General features: G+C 41.3%; 1 protein-coding gene across 9 annotated transcripts in view; it reads left to right on the forward strand.

Moving 5' to 3' along the window:
- The window catches only part of CUX1 (cut like homeobox 1), a 270373-nt gene that overhangs the window by 132363 nt on the left and 115239 nt on the right, over nt 1-22771 (forward strand). For all 9 annotated transcript variants that reach the window (XM_061355539.1, XM_061355531.1, XM_061355532.1 and 6 more), the window contains exons 5-8: nt 1007-1144; nt 4426-4549; nt 6505-6581; nt 7386-7452. In XM_061355539.1, the coding sequence (XP_061211523.1) occupies nt 1007-1144; nt 4426-4549; nt 6505-6581; nt 7386-7452 (406 nt within the window). The remainder of the gene's footprint in view (nt 1-1006; nt 1145-4425; nt 4550-6504; nt 6582-7385; nt 7453-22771) is intronic.

Consider the following 22771-nt stretch of genomic DNA (forward strand, 5'->3'; position numbering starts at 1 on the left):
TATAGTCAATAATCTTTTATAAGTCCATCGGACTCCAGCGTTTTCCTGTTCCTGCTGGGAAGAAGTCCCAGAATAAATCACGTGAGATGTGTGCTCAGGACTCCCTTAAAGCAATGGGGATGAATGGTAGAGAATAAATGCTGGGAGGGCATTCAAAATAATTTCTAATGTCTACTCGATCAATAGTATAAGAAAATGAGGAAAGAGGAGTCATACCCCCCAGGATTCATAAGGTTCATGGAACTGATTACATCCCCCCAGTTTCTGATTATTATTGATCTATCGATTAGAAAAAGTGTAGTTCAGATCTTCGTGATCAACCAACCTGAGCTGTGCAAGAGGGCAGAATTTGCTTCAGAAACTCTGTCCTGCAGAAGCAGGAGTATGTGAGGGGCTGTCAGTGAGCTGTGCAGTTTGTTTCTTACCAAAAACCTCTTATTTTGCAAACAAAAATGTTAAGCTTCAGACTCTTTGTATTACGTACAATGACTGTCTGCACCCAGGGACACTGCTTTGTGGATTAATGCTGGGATGAAGTTAGCATGTCCCAATTTCATAGAATCCCAGAATGGTTTGGGTTGGAAAGGACCTTAAAGCTCACCCAGTTCCAACCCCCTGCCACAGGCTGGGACACCTTCCACTAGAGCAGGTTGCTCCAAGCCCCATCCAACCTAGCCTTGAACACTGCCAGGGATGGGGCAGCCACAGCTTCTCTGGGCACCCTGTGCCAGCGCCTCAGCACCCTCACAAGGAGGAACTTCTTCATAATATCTAATCTAAATCTTCCCTCTGTTTACAGCCATTCCCCTTGTCCTGTCCCCATGTGCCCTAGACAAAAGCCCCCTCCAGGTTTCTTGTAGTTCTCCTTTGGGCACTGGGAGCTGCACTTTAGCCTTCTCTAGGCTGAACAAGCCCAGCTCTCTCAGCCTGTCTCCATATTTATAGGGTAACATAGATACTATGAACTATCCATCTCTTACCTTTTATTTTGCCGTTTCTTTTTCAGATCCAGTTCCAGCCTTGGATTTAGGACAGCAGCTTCAGCTGAAGGTTCAACGTATGCACGATATTGAAACAGAAAACCAGAAACTTAGGGAAACTCTAGAGGAATACAATAAAGAATTTGCCGAGGTGAAAAATCAGGGTAGGTTGCAAATGCATTCTTCTGTCAGCTTTCACTGCATACTGAAAGTTGAAGATGGGGGTTAAATTCAGTTTTATTTCTCACAGGTAGAATTGACAGTAGCATTGAAATTCAGTAAAGAAAGCGTAATAGTATGTTACAGCCACTTCTGTATTTATGCATGTATAGATATGACTTTGGGGAGACAACTTGGCTTTCTTTAAGCATTTTGTCTACTATAGCACCAAGTCAGAGAATGGGGCTGTTATGCTGCATATTTGGCTGTAGCCTTCAGCACTACCTGAAAATTACACCCCTGACTGAAGCTATATGTAGATACTTTGGGAGAGATGGTGCTACTCCTGACATCAAGCTGGGTGTGGGTGCCTGTAGTATGTACAAGTTACACAGGCAAACACAAAAGTCCAGTGTTTTATACACACATACAAATCTGTACAAACTAGAATGTTCCCTATACTCTGTTCTCCCTTATCTAAACCTGAAATGTATTACTGGAGTACATTCAGCAGACATACTTTATATTTACTCTAGAGCAATGTAAATAAAGCTAATACTATTTCATTATTTAAGTTTAATGAGACCAGAGTACATGAAAATACATGAAAATCTCAATGAGATTTAAAGCCTGGAGTCTTTAAGACTGTTCAAGTTTTCCTGTGATTCAGAAGAAAGTTTCCTGCACCAGGAAACCAAATTTACTCAGTTGTACACCTATTTGCCTAAACATGGGACTTTTCATTTCCATGTTTAATACTCAGTTCTTGGTGGTGGAATGGGGAATTGCCCAGGACTGGGGAAAACTGAGAGAGGGTTTTTCTTAATGTTACAGAACTGTTGCACCCAAGTGGGTAACACTTGAAAGCTGTGATAGCGACTGTGTTGGTTCTGTTACATCTCATTTTCAGCAGAAAGAGTGTATATTGTATATTTTGTTTGACCATAGAGGGTGTGACATGTGGAGAGGGTAGGTATCAGCGCGCAGAGATTCAGCCTGGACTGAAAGAGGCGTCTTGTGGGAGCCAAAATGCTCTAAACCCTACAGTATTTTTACTGGGAATGCACAGTAATTGCAGTTCCCCCTGCAGAGTTTTCCTGAGGCTGTGCATCCTGTACATCCAAGCATGACACAGGGATTCATCCGAGAAAGTAAAAGATCTTCCAGGGGGTTTTGATGCAACCACTCATAAACTGGCATCTTTTATTTTCCCTGTTGGCTACTAACTTCCTTTCTGTTTTGCCACTGTAGTCTTTGCAGTGTTTTTCACTCCAGTGCAATAGTTTTACACTCCATTTCAAACAGGGATTAATAAGATATCCAGGGAAAAGCCTGTTGTTAGCTAAGGGTGCTTTGATCAGTTAATCTCTTTGTTTGGAGGGCTGTGTATGAGCTGTACAGTGCCTGTAAGAACTCCTTCCAAAACTGGTATAAATGGCACTGGCTAACAAGCTGTGGCTGACCTACACAGTAAAGACAGCACTTAGCTCTTCGGGCAGTATATGGATTAAACTGTGCTTGTCCAGCACATCTATAGTTAGGTCTCTAAAGATAAAACCAGATTTTGTTATAAATCATATTTTTCCCCATATCTGTGCAATTCTTGCATTCATTTTTATAGTTTCCTTTTACAATGAAACATTAACACTTTGTTAAGGTGCAACTGTATGCATTTCCGTGAGATTCTTTTGCTCTATGCCTCTCCATCTACCTGAATACTTTTGCAGATTTATGTCTGAAAATACCTGCAGCAAAGGTGTCTCTGGTACAAAGAGTACATCCTTTCTACGTGTGGATGAGCATCCTTTTGTCTGTGTGGAGGAGCATCCTTTGCTTGTACAGAAAAAGATCACAATTTGTATTACTTCCTAGATCTCAGAGGAGAATTTCCCTTTGCTTTAAAAAAGAAAAATCAGAAGTGGCACATCCTTTTCAGGGCCTATTACTCAGTAACAAGCCTCATTTGGGCTTTGCAGGGCTAGCAAAATCCCATTCCTTCATTCAAAAGAAGCTGGTTTGCTGGCAGTCATTTTTACCACTCTTCCCCCTACTTCTTTATGGTCACAGTGGCCCAAGCTGCCACCGGTGTATTTCCCAGGTGGCAGACCTTGTCACTAGCTACTCTCTGGCTTTACACTTCTCAAAGTGGAGCCTTTGCAAAGATTATGTATGGTTTTGTGTGACAGTATTGAGAAACTTTTGATGTGCAGAGGTATTTTTTCCTAAAGCATTGTTAATGGTGTCTGTTACTAAGCTGCTGTCTTTAACCCCCCACATCTCTGTGTAAGTACACTGAAATGTGTTGCTAGCAGCGAGTCCTCTGGCAGTCTAACGCTTTTTCCAAATTCCATTATTGTTACAAAGCATACTCTGGTGAATGTCCTGCTTTTTCTCTGCTGAGCCCTATAAGGATCCAGTCCTTTCCTGTGGGTGGGATCAAAGGGCTTTCACGCAGGAACGGATGAGGGCATGTAACAAGATGCTGTCCATCAGAGACTGCGCTGTAGCTCTGGAGGTTTATGCATCTTCTCTCATCCATTACCAAGCACAGCAAATGTGAGATAGCTTCTTGAGCTGAGAGAAGGGTTTCTGCAAATTCCCTGGAAGGCTACAAGTGCACTCAGAAAGTTATAATAGTTAATGCTTGTGCATAAAACCTGGTGTTAGTGGCAAGGCAGTTAGAGCAACTACAATATGAAGGGCTCCAGAATGTCTATTGAATCCGATCTACTGTTAATATAGCAGTTAAATCTTAACTGCCGTATTTTTCATCAGTTGTGAAGCAGAACGTAGCTGTATCCCAGATACGTGTTCAATTAGTGTTAGATTGCATCTGTGCATGAACCATAGTAAAAACTGCCTCTTTTTACATGAGCACAGTTACATGAATTAACTGTCCTGTGTATAAATGCATACTTAAACCTACACTGGGACTTTATTAATCTCCACTCAGCGGTGAGCTAATTTTAGACTAGTCAATAAGGTGATATTATATTTTCCTATTGATTCGCCCCCTCCTTTCTGTTTTTTAAAGTCATGTTAGAAGAACCTTCTTCACTCTGCTTTCCAGCAAACGCCATTGATCCTTCTCAGCCTAAACACTTAAAGTTCAATTTAACATTTAGGGAGTAAAAGGTCTCCAAAGGGACTCATATCCATTGATTTTGTGTCAGAGTTGAAGAGCTAAAGTTTAAAACACACTGAGCCTACAGGGTAAAGAAAGCCTTGTGTTGTGGAACCACGTGGAGCTGTGTAAACTCATTCTTCCCCTATTGTTTTTCTGTAGAGGTTACAATAAAAGCCCTTAAAGAGAAAATCCGAGAGTATGAACAGACCCTGAAGAACCAAGCGGAGAATATAGCCCTTGAAAAAGAACAAAAGTTACAAAATGATTTTGCGGAGAAGGAGAGGTGAGTGTTTATGTGCATGTGTGATCTGTCAGCACTGCAGAGGAGGAGAGATGTATTTCTCTGTATTTAATCTTCCCAGCCAGGACTCGCTGTTCAGCGTACTGAGACAGCTCATATATTGAGTGATTGTGGCGATTTATGTGTTTGACACGGAATCATTTGATACTCAACTTTGCACCGAAAAACAATGGTGGAAGTGTGGAAGTAAAACAAGGACAGATTGTTTCTTTGCGGTAGTGCTGCGTGGGGGGTGTCATGTTCAGAAGGGTGCAAACCTGCTTTTCTTCTTCACTAGCTGTATTGTCCTTTGTGACACTAATATTTCTCCATTAGCCGACAGTGTAATTCAGTCTGCTGTGTCTGCTTTGTATGTCACAGTACCATTGTAGAATCTGCACCACCGTGGGCTGGGCAAGATGAAACACTGTACCCAAGAGCAAAAAGGAACATCTCCCCTGCTCCTGTGGTAACATCTAAGAGAGGGGATGTGCTCCTGAATTACCCTCAGAAGGATTGCACATTCCTACATGTCAAAATTAAGAAGTATTTTAATTACTTATTATTGATTTTTGGAAGCATCTTGGATGCATTTCTAGTTTTTTACAAACAGGCAGGAAATGTTTGAATCTTGCAGGTCAGTGAGCAAACCAAATCAGCAGGGTGAGACTAAGGGTCTTAAGAGGGATTTTTTAGGCTGCATTCCTACCTTGAGAATTCATTCTCCCATGGAACAATAACACTGAAGCTATAATATGTTCAACTTAATGTGGAAGCCCTTCAGTTTACATAAGTTGATGGGGTGGTTGTTTCAATTCAGGTCTGTATAGGGAGAATCTGTTGGTGAATGCAGAGCTTTATTGAATCCATCAATATCTGTGGTTACTTTTCAGTAAGTAGTGTGTAAGCAGTGGCTTTACCAAGTGTGATTTAGATATGCTTAGAACAAAATGGCAGGTCATGGAATGCAAATAATAAAAGTGTGTATAAGAGAGTTTTTAAGTTCTCAAACTATATAACTTGGTATGAAGGGAGCTGATGCATGTTTCTGGCTATAAATAGGTATTAACCTGGTCAGCAGTGTTGGAGAATAAATGTGCGCACCCTATGGAGTGCAAGTAGGATGCTGGTAGTTTCATAAGCCCTTCCACAATTCTGAGATGTGCAGAATACCTTAAAAGCAATGTCATAAAAAGCAGCAACTCCGGGGAGATGCTGGAGCAGCTCCCTTTCAGGGATGAGTTTTCTAATGCCTGCAGTCAGCCTACAGCAAAGAGTGTAGTGACTGTATGGCCAGATGATGTTGGAATGTGTATAACTGACACAAACGAGAAAATACTGCCTGTGGAGATAAAAAATGTGGGCATATTAAAGGTTTGCTCATGTTATATGGAAAATATCCGTGTGAGATTTGTTTTGAAATATGTGTGTTCTCTTAAAGAGTAGCTAATAATATTACTGCATTTAGCATCCATTAGAGCTATGATGAAACAGCTGCTGCATCTACGCGCTATATCAGTTATGGCAACAAATTTCTTCATTATGACAGTGAAATGGAAATGTATCATTCTTCTTGTACTAACTTTGTACAACAGAGGGTGCCTGGTGACAATTTTCTCAATGTGTGTGACATTTCCAAAACAAATTATGCTCAAGAAAACCTTCCACTAAAGTTGTCATTTATATAGCAGTCAACTCTTGTATAATGTTCACAGCTTATGTTATGAGGTGGCTACACTGCTAAAATTTTAATAAGTGGGACTGCAAAGTATGAACAGTATCGCAGCATGACATGATTTATGGGTCCCGCTGAAGCACCTTGTAGTCTGTGTGGTGTTGTCAGTTGTCTGATGACAGTTGAGACATTTAATCACTCTATCTTCCAAATTTGCAAAATACGGATAAGTTGTTTAACATGATTATGAGCTCCGTTCTCACCTCTTCTCTTCCCTTTATAGAAAATTGCAGGAGACACAGATGTCGACAGCCTCGAAGCTGGAAGAAGCTGAACACAAAGTTCAAGCTTTGCAAACAGGTTTGGCATCGCTTTTCTGACCTCTAGCAGTGATTAGACTGGAGGTGGGAGGATAGAGATCATGAAATGTATCAAGACTGTGTGAACCAGCTCTTGGAAGTGCAAAGATCCAACACAGCTTAAACGTGCTTTGTGCATTGGACCTTCTTTGGGGCTTCACACCTTAAGTCAGCGCTTGTGTTGCAGCCAGTCTATTGGTAAACACAGTGGACAGGGCCAAGCATGAGGCAAGTAAAGTGTTAGAGCATCACTGCAATTAAATCAGACCATGGAACTTCTCATGTATGTTGTGTTTTGATACTGTTTCACACATTTCTGATCTATGATAAACACATGTAGTGATCTGGGTTCAGTACAAACCTAGTTTCTACCAGTGTGTCTTCCCTATTGCTATGACTTGCTTATCATTAATATTCATCTCTGCATACTTTGAGATTCCAGGTCTGGACGCATTTTGTGTAGTTTCATATGAGAACACAAGAAATCGTATTCCCTGAATTACTGCAGTAAATATTTCAAATGAATAAGCAGTTTAGCCAGCTTAATAGAAATTAATAATGTCTAGCTTTGTTAATCAGAAACTGGAAAATTTGCAGTGTAAAAGAAATACCTTAAGAAATTGTGAAAAATCAAATCTGTGTTTTTTCTAAGTTATAATGGTGCCTGGGTAGAAAGATAAAGCAAAGAATTTTTCATCAGGAGGTGTACAGCTTTATTTGTGGCTGAATAAAAGAAAATGAGAGTAGTCTTTTTGCTTTTCACTGCTGTCACAGTGCTGTAATGCTTCATGTTTATGCCTTTTAGCCTTGGAAAAAACCAGAACAGAACTATTTGATCTGAAAACAAAATACGATGAAGAAACTACTGCAAAGTAAGAATTCGCTGTTTTCTTTCTATGTCTTCCTTCAGGGTATCACTGCTTTTTTGTTTTGCGTCTGTCTGCTGGAGACAGACGAAATGGAAGAGGTTCAGGAGTCCAAATTTGTTGGAAAACATGGTCATAATTTGGCCTCCTATAGAGAGATTATTAGTTTTCATATTTTCTTCCACCCAACGAGATGCTTTTCCTGGCAAACATGCTTCTGCATTCCTGGTTTCATTCTTAGGTGCTGTGTCTCTCATGCATAACATATACTGTGTACCTCTGATACTGTGTATTTCTTAGATTCTATTTAGAAATAGGGCAGTTTCAGAAATAAGATATTTACTGTGATCTTCCAACCTTGGTGAAAATAAAACTTAGTTTGGTAAAAGATTTCTCTTTCAGTGTTAGGCACCCAGCATCTTTCTGCTTTTGGGGTAGCAGTCGTCACTCTCTCAAATTCACCCCAAATTACTGAGTAGCATTTTATGGTGGAATTTTCTTGTTTTCAAGCAGAACATGAAGGTAGCCTCAAAAATATATATCCCTGTCTTCTTAATGGCTACTGTTTCCAATTATCCCGGGTTTTTTTAACAATCATTGCAGGAAACAACGAAAGAGAGACAGACTTCTGCTGTTTTTCTTTGAACCCTTCATATTTAAGGAACGTTACTAATGAGAAGGAATTCTCATGATCAGCAGTATTAAGCCCAAAGAATCATTTCTGTGTCTGGAAATGGGATGGGAAAGAAGCAGCCATTTCAGATGGGTGTCTCTTGGCCTGCTGTAAAGGCAAGGGTTGGAAGATGCACACCATGTCCCTGTGGCCACTGCCCACATCCTGCAGAGGCCCAGCTTCACCCCACTTACAAGTAGGCTGGTGATGGGGTGAACAGAGAGGAAAACCCTTGCTGCTGCCCCATACCACCCATTCTGGTATAGGGTATATGGGTAAAAGAAGGCTGTTGGCTGTCTGTACTGGGGCAAAAGAAACCATAGCCTAGGCTCAGTGGAGGAAGGAATGACATGGTCTTGGTGTAGCCTGTAGGTAAGTGCTGTCTGGGGGGGCTCATGGCAGTCTAAGTAATACAGGGTTTTCAAAGCTAGTCAAATTGGCAACAAATTTTAATTTCTTAGCATATGGTTCTGTGATCATTGAGGATCCGATTCCCCACTGAGTACATGGAGAAATTGGAGCTTACAAAATTGAGTCCATAGTAGTTAAGAATCAGCACTTGCAGTCAAAACACCTTTTACATGATTGAGGAAAATCTTTTTAGGTGAATTTGGGTTTGCTCTTTAAGTCCACTTTCCTTTGAGTTCCATATAAAGGGATCAGGGGTATTTTTGCTCCCTCATTGATTTCCTCCTTCTCTAACAGACACATCCTAATGATGTTTCTGATGGAGCCTTAAATTAGTGCAGATTGCCTCTATTTTTTTTCCTGCACGTAACTGATGCTGGCAGCTCTGTTGCTGTTATTGTGTCTTACAGTCACTTCTGTGGGAACAGTCAGAGATCAGGACTCAGTGGTTATAGGCACTGAACCTAATAACCCTTCTCCCTTTTTAATGTTTTTATTTGCAGAGTGCTGCATTTTTTAATACTGTGGCCCTAAATACTGGAATTTATTTTATACTGAGCAAAAAACCGACTCTAAAATGTTTGTTTGCATTTCTAATGTGTTTCATTGTGTCAGGGAGATTCATGCGGAAATATTTCATATGATCTTGAATACGATTCTTACCTAATATATAAAGAATGACATAAAATTAGTAGCATCTGCAGTAACAAAAAGTTTATTGTGTTCTGTAGCAGAACAATTACAAAGGCTGGGTCTAAAATACAGTGATCGTGGAGCTGAATCCTGAAGCAGACATTAAGCATGTACTTTATCTCTCAGACTAATGTGCTGTGAAAACAAACTTGTAGGACCTAATAACAGAAGAAATATTTTATCATTGTTTTGGATATTTATGGCAGGAATAGTGCTTGCATAACAACAGTCATCTGTGGAGTTTGTAGCCTAGATTTTGCAATATGGAAATCTAGAAAAACATGAAAAGGGAACTGAATGTAGACAGTGAAATTGAGTCATCTATTTTAATTGTAAAAACTGGGAGAAAGGCTGAAGAAACACCAATAAAAATGGTGAAAGACAGTTTGATTCTTTTCTACAAAGAGCTCCTCTTTTGATCTAAGTCTGAAAAGCTACTTGTATTGCCAGTTTTAATTTTCTGTTTTAAAAACATGTGATTTTTATCTTAGGCCAGAATTGTTGGTTTTACAGACGCTTATTTGATGCAGATGAATTGGAGTGCCTTCAGGAAAAAAAAAAGATAATTGTCAATTTTTTAAAGCTAACAGTGCTTTTAAGATTTTCAGTTGTGGAATAAAGCTGTCTTTCAGCTGTTGGTAACTTTGAAAATCTTTCAAGCAGCAACAAAAAATAGAAGCAAACGAAATACACAGTAGATAGTCTTCATATCAGCATTAAGGGGTCTGGATTTTGTCCTGGCGACTGGTTCTTGTGATCTTCAGGTTGGAAATCATTGTGTCAACTTGTTTGTTGATCTTTTCAAATGTCCTGCTCAAAGCATGTGCAAAGTGAGGTACGGAGGAACCATCTGAGCTTGATGCTAGCAAGGATTTTCAAATGGGAGCAGCTGCTGAAGTTTAAATCTTCAGTCAAAATAGCTTCTGTCATCCCAGTGTATAAAAATCCCCTTTGCCAGCAAGCAGGTACTGTGTGTGCAGCAGGAGCAGAGGTGCTGCCCCAGCCCTTCCCTGGCCCCAGCATCCCACCAGTACCCTGCATGCAGGGGCTGAAGGTGTTAATGACAAAAAGAAGTTTATTATGTGCAGTCAGTGCAGTCTGTCAGCTGGAATATCAGAAGCTGAATTTGACAAGATGGCAGCAGCAAAGTTTTCCATGTGTAGGCTTGAAGTAAAATGTAATTAGCCTTTATGTGCAGAACAAGGATCCATTGATGAATACAGCTGGTCTTTGTTTTTTTCTGTCATTGAGTGTGGGAGGTAAAAGTGTTCTTCTTCATGTTTATTAATACAAGATTCCTTAGACAAATGGCAAGCACAGTTTAATATTTGTTGGAACACAGAGGGGCTTGCCAAAACAGTTGTTGTGTAAGAGGATTTCAAGGTTTTCAGATTATAATCATCTCTGGGTTAAATAAATGAATGATTACTCTGCCTTTTTCAATTAAAGAGGCACATCCACTCCTGAGGCCTGATACTGATTTTGCTTGCTGTCCCACACGTTTCTATCAGCAAACCTGGATTTAACCAACACTAATGAGTTTGATCTGGAGATTCTGTCGGAGCTGGAACTGAAAAGCAAATTCAGATTGGAGTTTTAGGAAAATTAAAGGTCATTGGATACTTTTTCTTTCCCCTGCTGCAACAGAGATTTTTTTTTTTCTTTGTCCTGTGTAGAAAAAGAAACATTCTTGTTTGCATCTCCTTACTTTTCTGGGGACAGAATGTTCTCCTTCCTAAAATCGCTCTTTTGCTTCTGGTTCGCTGCGGAGTCCAAACAAGTGTTTGGGATTCCCAGCTGAGCGGTTAATGCTCCCAGCCAGAAGGCTTGAATTCCAGTTTTAGATCAATTCCAGAGCCACCTCTTCACTCCGACCCCTCCTCCCCCCCCAAACTAAATGGATTCTAATTGGAAAAGGATCTTCGGTTGTAGCACATACAGTAGGCTTGTTACATTACTGTTAACATGTGGGTTGAGGCTCCCTGCCTTTGATGAAAGAAAATATCGAATTTCACTGAAATGCTACATTTTCACCGGGAAATGTTAAGTAGTCTTGTGAGGATTTTAGCTACTTCCCCCCACTCTTGCAATAAAAAACCTTCATAAACAACACAAAGCAAAAACTGTTTAGGTTAAGGTTGTCAGTCAAAGTAGCTCTGCTACCAGTTTTGTTACCTCTGTGTTTTTTGTGTCTGCACACAAAATGCAGTGGAGTTAATATTTACTGTTCATCCTAAACCAACTCCTTCCAGCAACTTGCAGGAAAAATATTTTGCTTTCCACTATATGAAGCAGAGAATTGTCCTTTCCTTGATTAGACTCATTATTTTGCCACCACAGCTAAGGCTGACACAGGAGGGCACAGCCGTGTAGCATCATTAAGGCTGTACACGGGTGCAGTATTGCAAATTACCCCACTGTATAGCTCCAGCTGACTTATTTTAATCCTGGGCTGCATTTTAATGAAAACTAAATCTGGAAATGAGCAGAGCAGTTGATGAAAGTGTGGTCTGTGAGCTGGCAGTCCCTGCTTTACGATAAAGAGGAGTTTTCCATAGTTTTAGGGCCTGAATGGGGAAACGTGACTCACAGGATTTCAATATTGGTGTTTAATATTCATTTTCTTGCAGTGGTCATAAACCGTGGTCAGCAAGGCTGGGGGGCTGCTGGGATGGGCACTGTGCATGGATCTCTTACAAAGGCCATTTCTGTCCTAAAGAGCTTGCAACGTGATGCCATCACAATGTAACAGAAGTTAATGAAACAAATAGGTAGAAGCTCAGGAGCAGGAGGACAAAGTAATGCCTAGTTTCATCCCTGTATCCTGCTTGAAAATAAATCCTCAATCTGCACAGAGGTGGGTGACAGATGGGGAGTGAGTGCTGGGGCAGAGGTAGGCGATGGTGTCAGGGGGGGAAGGGACAGCAGGAGAAACACAGCTCCTTGGCTTACCTGCATGCAGGCATGAGGGCACTCCAGTCTCCAGTGTAGGGAAAGGAAGAGGCTTTGTGGATTATACACCAAAAATACAGTAACAGCAGAGCATGCCTGTGGTTTTTGGCTGTTTGGGTTAAAGGGTGCTTCTCTTTCTTACTCATTATTGACCAGCCTATTCTTCACGCCTCAATGTAGAATGAAGATTTAAAGATGTGGCTTTCTGCGTGGAAGGGGTGTTGGATTGGGCTTGAAGACGTGGGATCAGTAGTTTTTTAGAATTCATGAAGAATTTCTGCTTTAAGTTCTATGATGGAATTGGAGTTCAAGTATTCATGTGAAATCTTCTATTACACTGGGGCGAATCTCAGTTAACTTGGGCTTCAGGGGAATAATTCCCAATCTAGAGTGGAAATTGAATTTGACCTATGAATTATTTACTTTAATTTTTTTTAACAAACCTTTCCTGTAGAAGTGCTTCCTGATACCAATATATCACGTCTCAAATGTTTGGAGTCTTCCATTTTGACTGTGCTCAGGGTCAAACTGAATAAAAAATAAAGTCATGCTCCCTCCAGCATCACATAATTACCGTGATAGATGGTCTCAAATGCTGCTTCCCCCCATTGAGCATGAAATACTGTAGTTAGGGTGATTGTGTTGTACATGACATGAAATAGCTTCTATTTGCTGTGCCTTTAAGGTCTTAAAGTTTCCTATTTCCTGTTCTTTTGATGAGTCATTAACTTCTAATGCTGGTCCCTGGAATCATTGCTGTATTTAAAGTCATTTCCCTAAAAACAGGAGGTGGAGAACTTCATAAGCCTTGTCTGTTACAGTTTTTTTTGTTCTTAAATTTCTTAGTCTTACAAAAAAATCTCATATTTTACAATACGAGAGATTTGTTAAGAGTTGTAACTGTGCCTTATGCAAAAGTCAACAGGCTGAAAGTCACTGTGACATTAATAATTTGCTTAAAAACCTAGAAATGAAGATGAATGAAAATACTTTGGAGATTTGCTGCTTGTGTGAAATAGGGCTTGAAAGCTCATGTGCAAACCAACCTGTTCTGTCAAATTTCTGCTTCAAGAATAGTATGATCTGGGCAATGAACTGCAGCCTTACTGTAAAACCCTTGTCTTTGTGAATTGCTGAGTGCATTATTGAGTGGCTGTGAAATGTTGTCATTAGTCATTACTTTTGAATAGGGAAACTGAGGCATGACTATAGTGCTCAGACAGCAAGTGTGGTCGTGGCTGGAGCCTTGAAATATGCAGACATGAGGATCATAAACCACAAACTTTTTAAAAAATTAGTATTATGTATTTCTAAGGGTGCATTTCTGAAAGAGGCATTTAGAGTTTGTAGGTCTCAGTGCTGGAGCTCCGCTCTGTTGTCTCTTGTTAGACCTGTAATGCGTGCAGTTCAGGTAACTTTTTGATAGCACAGAGGTGCCCTAGGTCCTTTCAGGGTATTTGTGTTTTTTAACCTCAGGTGAGACTGTTCAGTTCCTTTTTCTAGTAGAGCCTAAAAGCTGGTGTTATTTAAGAGCCCAAAGTAGGGAAAAAACAGCCTTAGGGTATTCCAACATGCTCTCATCACCGTTACCTGTAACCTTGGGTTGCCATGAGATCTTTAGTTGGAAACCTTTAAGTAAATGGGAAGCACCGTATTAAAGGCTCTCATGCTGCTGTGCCAACCATGCTGTCGGTCATCCTGACCACAGCTGCAACCACAGCTCCTTCCCAGGCATGAAACTGCATGGAAGTGGCTGCAGGGTGCACGGTGTGTGGGTCTGCATGAAATCACAAGGGGCAGAAGCATCCCTCTCCTGTCTGTTCCCACTTGCTCTCACTAGAGCCAGACCTCCTCAGGCTGTTGGAAGCTGCTGTAATCCACTGAGCAGAGGGACCACAAGCACGTTCCTGCAGTCCCAGCCTGCCAGCAGGAATTGGCTTTTCCTGCAAGTCCAATAAAAGGGCAAAACAGTTTTATGAGCCATCTTGCCATGGTAGCTCATTTTATCTGGAACAGCTGAACTCTGTAAAGTGCTTGAAAGGGCTTTGTGAGGAAGAGGAGCAAGTTACAGGGAAGAATCATCCTTCTTGCAAAGGCTCATCTGCCCCTGAGTGTGAACAAGGACCTTGGGCCTCCATATCCCAGTCAGCTGAGTTTGGTTTTCAGACAGCCCTTTCATGTACATCTACACGTTACAATAGTCAAATTTCTTTGAATCTAAAGTAGTAAATCAACACAGTTATTTTGGTACAGCACCACTTTCTTGTGAGGCCTTGTGTTAGAGAGCAAGAGGAGCACATGGTGCTGCTATGACTCCTTCAGCACAGCCACTGCTGGGCTGGGATCATGGGGAAGACAATTGGGATAAATCCTTGAATTATCAGAAACAGTTCATCTCTTTCCATCAGGACCTGCCCTGTATAGTACACAGGGATACCTATTTCCAATCACAAAGCAAAGCTCTCCATCAGGCTCTAAGTGAAGCTGGCAGGTACTGCAGTAGTGGTCCCTACCTAGCTACACACTTACTGTGTAAGCTTTCCTTACTGGCATTTACTTGAGACTCTCCTTGTGCTCTATAGATGGATTCCAGCTGCTTTTCCCACTCCCACGTGATAACAGTGCAGGCAACAATATGAGTCACAAAGTGTGTTGTGCTCCCTCATTTAATGGATAGAGATGGTTCTCCTGAACAAGAATGGAAGTTCAGGAAGCTTTGTAAGATCCCAAATGCTAAAACTCTATATCCTGAAAAATGGTCTTTTCCTTCTGCTTTTCCTTTCTTTCCCTTTGGAAAGGCACATATTCACTGTGGGAGCTGGCGGACCCGCTCTCCCATGTGCCCACCTTGTTTTATACAGACTGCTTTCACATTCATCCAGTGTGATGTTTTTGTTTGCCTTTTCCAAGAACAGGAAGGTGTGTGCCATCGCGGGCACTGGCTGTATCTGGCACAACCTTTATGGAAGTATCACTGTGCTGTTTCCTCATTAGACATGTTTTCAGCACCTCATTGAATTGTATATCTAAGTGTGTCTGATCCCATCCCTTCCTTAAAATGTTGCTGTCGTGCCACAGTTATAAGCCACCTTACTACGGAAACAGGGGCATTATCCTCTTCGTGGTGGCTTTAAAAATAAAAGTATTCCTAGTTTGCATTATCCATTAGTACTGCTGATGTTGAGAAGTTTGGAGTGTTCATATTACTCAGGGTAAAGACTACAGAATGAAGTCCTGTGCCTGCATCTCTGTACAGGTGGTCCCTGATGCTTTCACAAGGGCTTTAAAACCTTTGGAAGTTATTTCTCCTGTCCCTACTGAAAGCTTTGACTTTAACCCTTATCCTCAATTCCTATGACGGAAGCAGAGCTGAGGGAAGCATCTGTTTTGGCATTATGTGCAGGAGCCACCCTCAGCACTTGCACCTCTCTGCATGTTCCCTGGCTGCAGGAGAAAGGGAGATTTTGGTCTGCAGACTTTTAGCAGTTTTGGCAGGATAGAGCCATGAAACAGTGGCCCAGAAACAGTGACATTCCCAGTGAATTAGAGGCTTCTCTGGGAAGCAGTTGCAACTTGGAGCAGGTCAGAGTGCAAACTGCCTGTACTGCGTGTGGATGTCAGAGGAGTCTGTCCTGGCTGATTCAGCCCCTTCTGATCACCCTGGAGACATCACTTAATGAGACCCAAGAAATATTGTCTCATTTACATGTCCTCTGATCTCAGTTAACAGACAATAGTACCATGTGGCATTGCAGTTTTGTGTCGCAGATTCTCATGTGATGAAATTGAATCTCCTTATCTTGATTTCATTCTTTAGAAGATATGCTTCACTGAATAAGTTTTTTAAAAGAATATCTTTGAATAAGAAGCTGAGAATCCCAAACATAAGGAGCTAGCAAACAGGACTGGGCACTAAGTCAGGGATTTGGGAAAGAAGGATGTTGGCCAGCCCATGGAGCAGAAGGGGCAAGGCAGGATGGTGCAGGCACTAAACCCAAGAAAAGGCGTAGACAACATGCAGGCCTGTTAATAACTTCATTAGCATTCATGTAAAGCTTTGAACAAACAAATGCATTTACAATCCTGTAAACCTGATATTATTAATCCTTACCATCTACCTGGTGTGTTTCTGCAGGAGTAGATCATGGCAAAGGCTGCAATTCTGTGCCTGTGGCAGCCTTGCCTCCCATTTCTGTAACAGGTTGGGAAACTGAGTCACAGGGAGGTTCATCAGCGATGTGATCAGTGTTACAGCAAGGATCAAAGCTAAGCAATAGCTTTGGATAGAAGAAAGGACTACTTCTTCCCTTATTTTGCTTAGATACAGCTTCTTAGTGCCCAGAATAAACCCTAGCTGATTGAATCTTGCTTGCAAGTTTTAAATGCCTGTTAGTCACAGATTTTGAACAAAAATCAAATTTGACTGACGCACTGCCTTAGAGTTACCAATGTTCTGCAGCAGTGTTTCAGTGCCTTGTAATGGATGATCTTTGGTTGCTCATGATCACCAACTATACAGCCTGTCTTCATTCTTTCCCTCAAACTAATGAACTATCAACTGAACAGTGTATTTTTTTTTTCCTGCCCCCAGTACAATTTTTTATTTGTGAGGGGTTTTAGGCTAGCCTGGACTTGATTTGTTTTGTGCTGGCTACCAGGCATAAATCTCTTCAGTTCCCTGTGGACTGCACTCGCTGGATGATAAACCTGCCCTCCTACACCTCCTCCTGGATGAAGTCCTGCGGTTGAACCACTCGTAACCTGGATTGCTGGGATGAAGTCAGTCTGCTTTCCAGCTATACTAACAAGCATATATATTCACACACACACACATACACGTATCTGTGAAAAAAAATGCAGAGGGAGTGCTACAGCAACTTTTGTCCAGTGGCTTACATTTTCTTCCTTTTCCCTCCTTTGATTCAAAACTCATCACTAAGAAATTGAATCTTTCTGTTACAGCTGGTGCTAAGCAGAGTTGCAGGGGAGGATTGTGAAACGGGTGACTTTCTTTGCATGGTTTCCTCAAGAAATTGTATTTACTGATGTTTCATTTCCTGTGTGTTTCCCCATTTGTGGTATGTGGATTATTAACCTGCCTGAACACAGTGGTTATAGCAGGCAGATAACCTGAGGGGCACATATGGCTTTCATAAAAACGTAACACCCATTGCCATCGTTGTGAACCGTGTCGTCTACCAGTTGGGTTGCCATAAATTGCTGTGAAATGCACACAGCCTTAACCAGTAGTGAGGGGGTGCATAACTTAACCAGGGAGTAACTAACCAGCTTAATAAATCTAAATTCTCTCTTTGCTGGAGATACTTCAGGGAAAGCAGGAACAATTCCTACAGCCTGCTATCCCACATGGTCATGGGAACGTAAAGGGTCAGTGGAGTTGTTCTGCAGAGGGGCTCCTGTACCCTGCTCTGTGTTTCACTCTCTGTGTTTGGGAAGCTCTGTCTCATGTAGAACAAGCACAGAGCACTGCCAAGCAGCCGGGTTTGCAGCCAGAGTGCCCAGCATCCTTGTTCAGGGCCATCATTAAAAGATTTCATGAAACAGCCTTAAAAATGAAAAGTTTCCTTTCTGAGAGAGAGAGAGATAATTGAACTCATTGATTTGTTTCACGGTTTGTTTGCCCTTTCATTCCCTTCCTGAGGTGCTGTTTGTTGAGGAATGTCTCCAATTGCCAGAAAGACAGTGGGGTGTCTAATATTTCCCCGCCAGCTCTCCTTTCAGCCAGAGCAGAGTACTGTGGCAAGCCTACGATATGAATTTTTAATGCAGAACTTTATAACATAGCCCTTGCAGCACGGCTGCACTACTCTCTGGAGCTTTCAGATTTAATGCTCTGATGAACAGAGCACAGACTTGGGGCATTCGACAGCAGTCGGAATTAACCCCTTCGTTACCAACTGTGTAGCAGTTAATTTCCCTGTAGACTAATACAGACATGGCAGGAAAGATTCCAGATGCTCCAGCACTGGAAAATGTATCAGAATAACTTGGAATTTGACTCCCCAATTTATCTGTGATGTATTTTCCCTCTTTTGCTAATAATGGGAATTTTTGAGGCTACTTGATCAATGATGATGCTGTTATTCTGTAGTGGATAAAATAACACTGTCTTGTCTACTGCCTGATCTCTGATAACGGCCCATGCTGGTAGGATAGCTGTGCAAAAAGAGGGGGGGGGGGATTAAATTAGCTTTGTAATTCATCATTGTAAATTAATTTGCCATAGGAATGTTCTTCCAGATTGTATCATTTATTTGCTTATGTCATGAATCATGGATAATCTATCTGCGGGGATTTTGCTCTATTTGGTGTGAATGTTCTTACTAGTCCATCACCCTATTTACCTAGTGAGAAGTGTCTAGCCCAGCAGTGCAGATAAGTATTCCAAGTTATGACTCTTCAAGGCATTAGCACGTGTTTGTCAATGCTGAATTTCAGCTGTTGTAAAGCTGCTTATTCACCTACCTTGAGTTAGTGTCTGGACTTTTTGCTCTTCTGCAATCCTGATAAAGACAGCTCTGCTTTGCTGCAGTTAGTGCCTCTGTGCTGTTCATCAGCTTTTCTAAACCATCCCTTTACTTATTAACACTACAAGTCCTTATGTGTTATCTGGAGGAATATTGCTCTCAAAATCCTTTAAAGGTTGGCTCTGTTTTTCATACCTGGTTCTTTTTGGTAGCAGAGTATGTCACAGCCAGGACTGATCTTGGCAGGATTTTGTCTAGAGAAGACTGCAGCATTTGTAGGTTTAACTTTGATAATGGAGAAGGAGTCTGATGTATTTAAATTGTGATGGAGCTGGTGTAAGCCGGAGAGAGGAGAGAATGAGATGGGACATGGAACATGCAGAGGTGTTAATGGCATTCGAAAGAAAGACTTAGCGAGGACTTTGTACTCTGGTGATGTTAAACCATTTGCCTTGAGCCCCTGCGAATGAGAAATGCAAGTTGTTCTTCACTGACACCACAGAAGTACATTTACACTTTTTAATCATATATCAGCATCTCTGCTTTGGTGAGACATTTACACATTTGTTTCAGATGAAGTCCTTTAAGCAGCTTGTCTTATTGATTATAGACTCAAGATTGTCTTTACTTCCTCCACCATTATTACTGACTCACGAGATTAAGGTTTTCAAGGCTCGTTACTAAATGTAGAGATACCATCATTTCATTCAGTAGATCTAGGCATCTATTAACTTATATAAAAAAGCACTGTATTTTGATAGAAAGTTCGGTTTAAGCCTGTCTAATGTAAAGGACTCTCCTGTTTTCATGGGCTGTGCTTGTAATTAGCCCTACATCTTATTTGTGTTGTGTCAAGCACACTACCTAAAACAAGGCTGATGACTCAGTTTTGCCATATGGAGAAAGGGCACATGGGGTAAGGCAAGACTTTATTCATGTGGCTAGTCTTTCAGTCCTTGGATAGAAAAGTGGAAGTGCTGTTCTGATGCTTGCATTGTAGCCTGTAAAAACAAATGTACATAAATAGAAGCACATAAAATGCATTTGCTGACCATTCATTTGAACAGTGCCATCCATTAGGTCATTCTGTGATGAATGGAAATAGTCTTTTTTCCTGGAGACTACACCAAAGGAAAAAAGATGCATTCAGCATCAGTCATAGTAATAATGCTGTTATTACCACTGACTACCCCATAGCATGGGCACTCACTGGAGTGGACAGCTCTAATCATTACAGCATTTTTCATTGTTTTACCTGTGTGGTGCTTTAATGTGGGAGACTTCTGCTTTCACTGAGCCAAAGTGGAAATATTTGTTTAATGAGTTGTAGCAGATTTTTTATATGCATAGTGGTAGAGTTGAGGAGCATGACTCACAGGAAGTAAGAGGATCAACAATTTCAGTGTGTTTAACTGTTTCCAGTTCCTTGTTGTTGTCCTTCACATTAGGGGGAGGGGAATAAAGGCTGCAGAGAAGTCTCCCAACCTGAATTCCAGAGATGCCTCTGCCTCATGGTCCTAGTCTTGACCCAAATCTTAGTGATAAGCAACTGCCCTAAGATTTTTAATTATAAGTATTGATGCAGAGGGTTGACCAATGTACAGGGGGGTTGTACAAGGGAGTTAGAGGAATTCACTTGCTTAAACAAAAGTATTGTCTGTACCTCCCATGCCTACTAAGCAGAACAAAGGCACTAACTATTGATAAGGAAAAGCAGACACCTGGTTCTATTGACAAGGAAAAGCAGACGCCTGATTCTACTGATAAGCACCTATTGATAAGGAAAAGCAGGCGCCTGAATCTACTGATAAGGGGGAGAAGCAGATGGTTTATGGGTGGGACACCAACCAAACCCTAAGGCCATAAGTGAAGACTAAAAGGTGAAAAGTTTAAGAAGAGGAAGACTCATTTACTTCATCTTGAGACCCCTACCCACAGGAGGAAGACTCATTTACTTTGTCTCGAGACCCCTGCCCATGACCAGAGGGGGCACTGCACAGGCGCAAAGGACCTTCTAGCTCATTATAATACGAAGCGAGGATAGGACATGAATATGTATAGGCGTATGGTGCAACCTTATGAATATATATATCTTTAGAGAATAAATGTAGAGGGAAACAACACTGAGGTACGCATGACTTTGAGGAATTATCCCCATGCGTCCCAGGGCTGAATGAAAAGCATGCCTACTTTACAACTTTAACGAGTTGTGGAGTCAATCCATGTATCAGTATTGATATTGAGATATACAGGATCTGAATCAGGAGTCTCTGTCTGGACTTGCTTTTAAACTTGGGACTCATAGTAGGAATTAATACATGTTGTACTTCTAAAAATGCAAGTAAATGACTTGAATGGCTTACATTTCCAGGGCAGAAGTTGAAGTAGGTAAATTGCAGCAGGTTGCATAATATAGGTGTCTCTGAAGGTGCTGGTAAGGAAGTATTCCTCAGTAACATACAGTAGCACTTTTAATAACTTTGCAGTCCTGAGTTGGTTTGGATTTGTGGAGCCAATAGGGAAATGTGCATTATTAGCATTGCAACTTGCCATCTGAGTGTGACAACAAACTCCTCCTATTTGAATGCTAACGACTGACAAGGCATTTGGTAGAGCTGTTTGCCAGTTCAGTGGCTTAAGCAGCTTAGTTTTAATTAAACAGGAGCTTCTGTGAATGATACCAGAGAAAATAATGTTCTACTTAAAGCTGAGTTGTTCAGCGTTGTCCCTAACTTGCTGAAGATACCAACACTCTCTGTCTCAGCATTCAGCTGCTTCATTGTCTGCCATTTCATATGCAGAATTTGTTTGCAACAAAGCTCCTTTCAGGGTGTGGATGAGCCTTAATCTCTTCGTTAAGTGCAAACTCAGCATTGCCTTAGTGGCAGCAGTTGTTCCAAGGGCAGGAAGAGCTCCATCCCTGGACTGCAGTTCCAGATGTGTTTCATCACAGAAGTGCGTAGCCTGGGAGATCCTTCACCCTGTGCCAAAGGGCTGCAGGAGAAGAGGACTGGGAGCTTATTATAAAGGTGTAAAATTCGTGCCTCCTGTCCAGAGGTGCACCTAACATGAAGAGAAAGTGACTGCCAACCTGTTGTAGAAGGGAAGAGGGGGTTTTGGTGGTCTTGTCGGAAGCTAATTTCATGGAGAGTAAGTCACAGTCAGGCAAAACAATCCTGTCCTTTGCATATCGTTCCCTAGTTCCTGGAAGTTAGAAACCAGTTTCTGTTGGATAGTTGTGTTGGAGGTGGTAACTGTCATCTACAGGAATCATTTTACTAGTTCCAGAATGAGAGTTTGGTGGGGAACAACAGAGGGGGGTGGCATTGTTACTTGAAGACACAGTTCCTTTTCTTAATCATGCTGCTTTTCAACTGATACCTTTTTTATAAAGTCTTTTTAGTTTTACAAGGATACGTGGCATGGGATCACTGTATTCTTTGGCTGATGTTGTTTTCTTTCTCAAAGAGAATGGTGTAACGTGAACTTCTGCACAGCAGATGAAGGTGTAGTATTTGGACTACTTCAGATTAGACCTGTAACATCATGTGTAGACAGCTGATTATAAATGGCCTGGATTTCAGAGTTGTTCCTTTTGATTTCTGGTATCTAAAAATGTCAGCCACAGCACTCAGTTTCCTGCTACCTGATCCCTCTGTGTGCTGAGAGCTGTGAGCTCCAAATAAGTCAAGATACTTTGCAGGAATGTTTCCATCCTTATTTCTCTGTTTCATTTCTCTTCCTCTTCAGTTCTCACATTCTACAAAAGCCTTTGAATTTGTAGCAGGTTATTCAAAATCTGTAATTCTGACATTAGACCCATGTTAACAAAACTAAGGAGGCAACCAGAGGGTTTTTGAGGTTAAGAAGGTAATGAAAATCCGGAATGCACAAGGCTTAGTTCAAGTTGTTTTTATTGGGGTGATACGCAGATTGACTCCACAACTCATTAAAGTTGTAGGTATGCTTTTTATTCAGCACTGAGGTGCATGGGGATAGTTCCTCCAAATTATGCACACCCAGGGTGGTTTTTCCCTCTACATTTATTCTCTTAAGGTATACATATGCATAAGATTACTCGATATGCCTATACATATTTAGTATCTATCCC

The sequence above is a fragment of the Neopsephotus bourkii genome, unplaced genomic scaffold, assembly GCF_033783945.1.
Source record: "Neopsephotus bourkii isolate Nb327-2 ecotype Australia unplaced genomic scaffold, CSIRO-AGI_Nbou_v1 NB_804, whole genome shotgun sequence".
NCBI classification, from domain to species: domain Eukaryota; kingdom Metazoa; phylum Chordata; class Aves; order Psittaciformes; family Psittacidae; genus Neopsephotus; species Neopsephotus bourkii.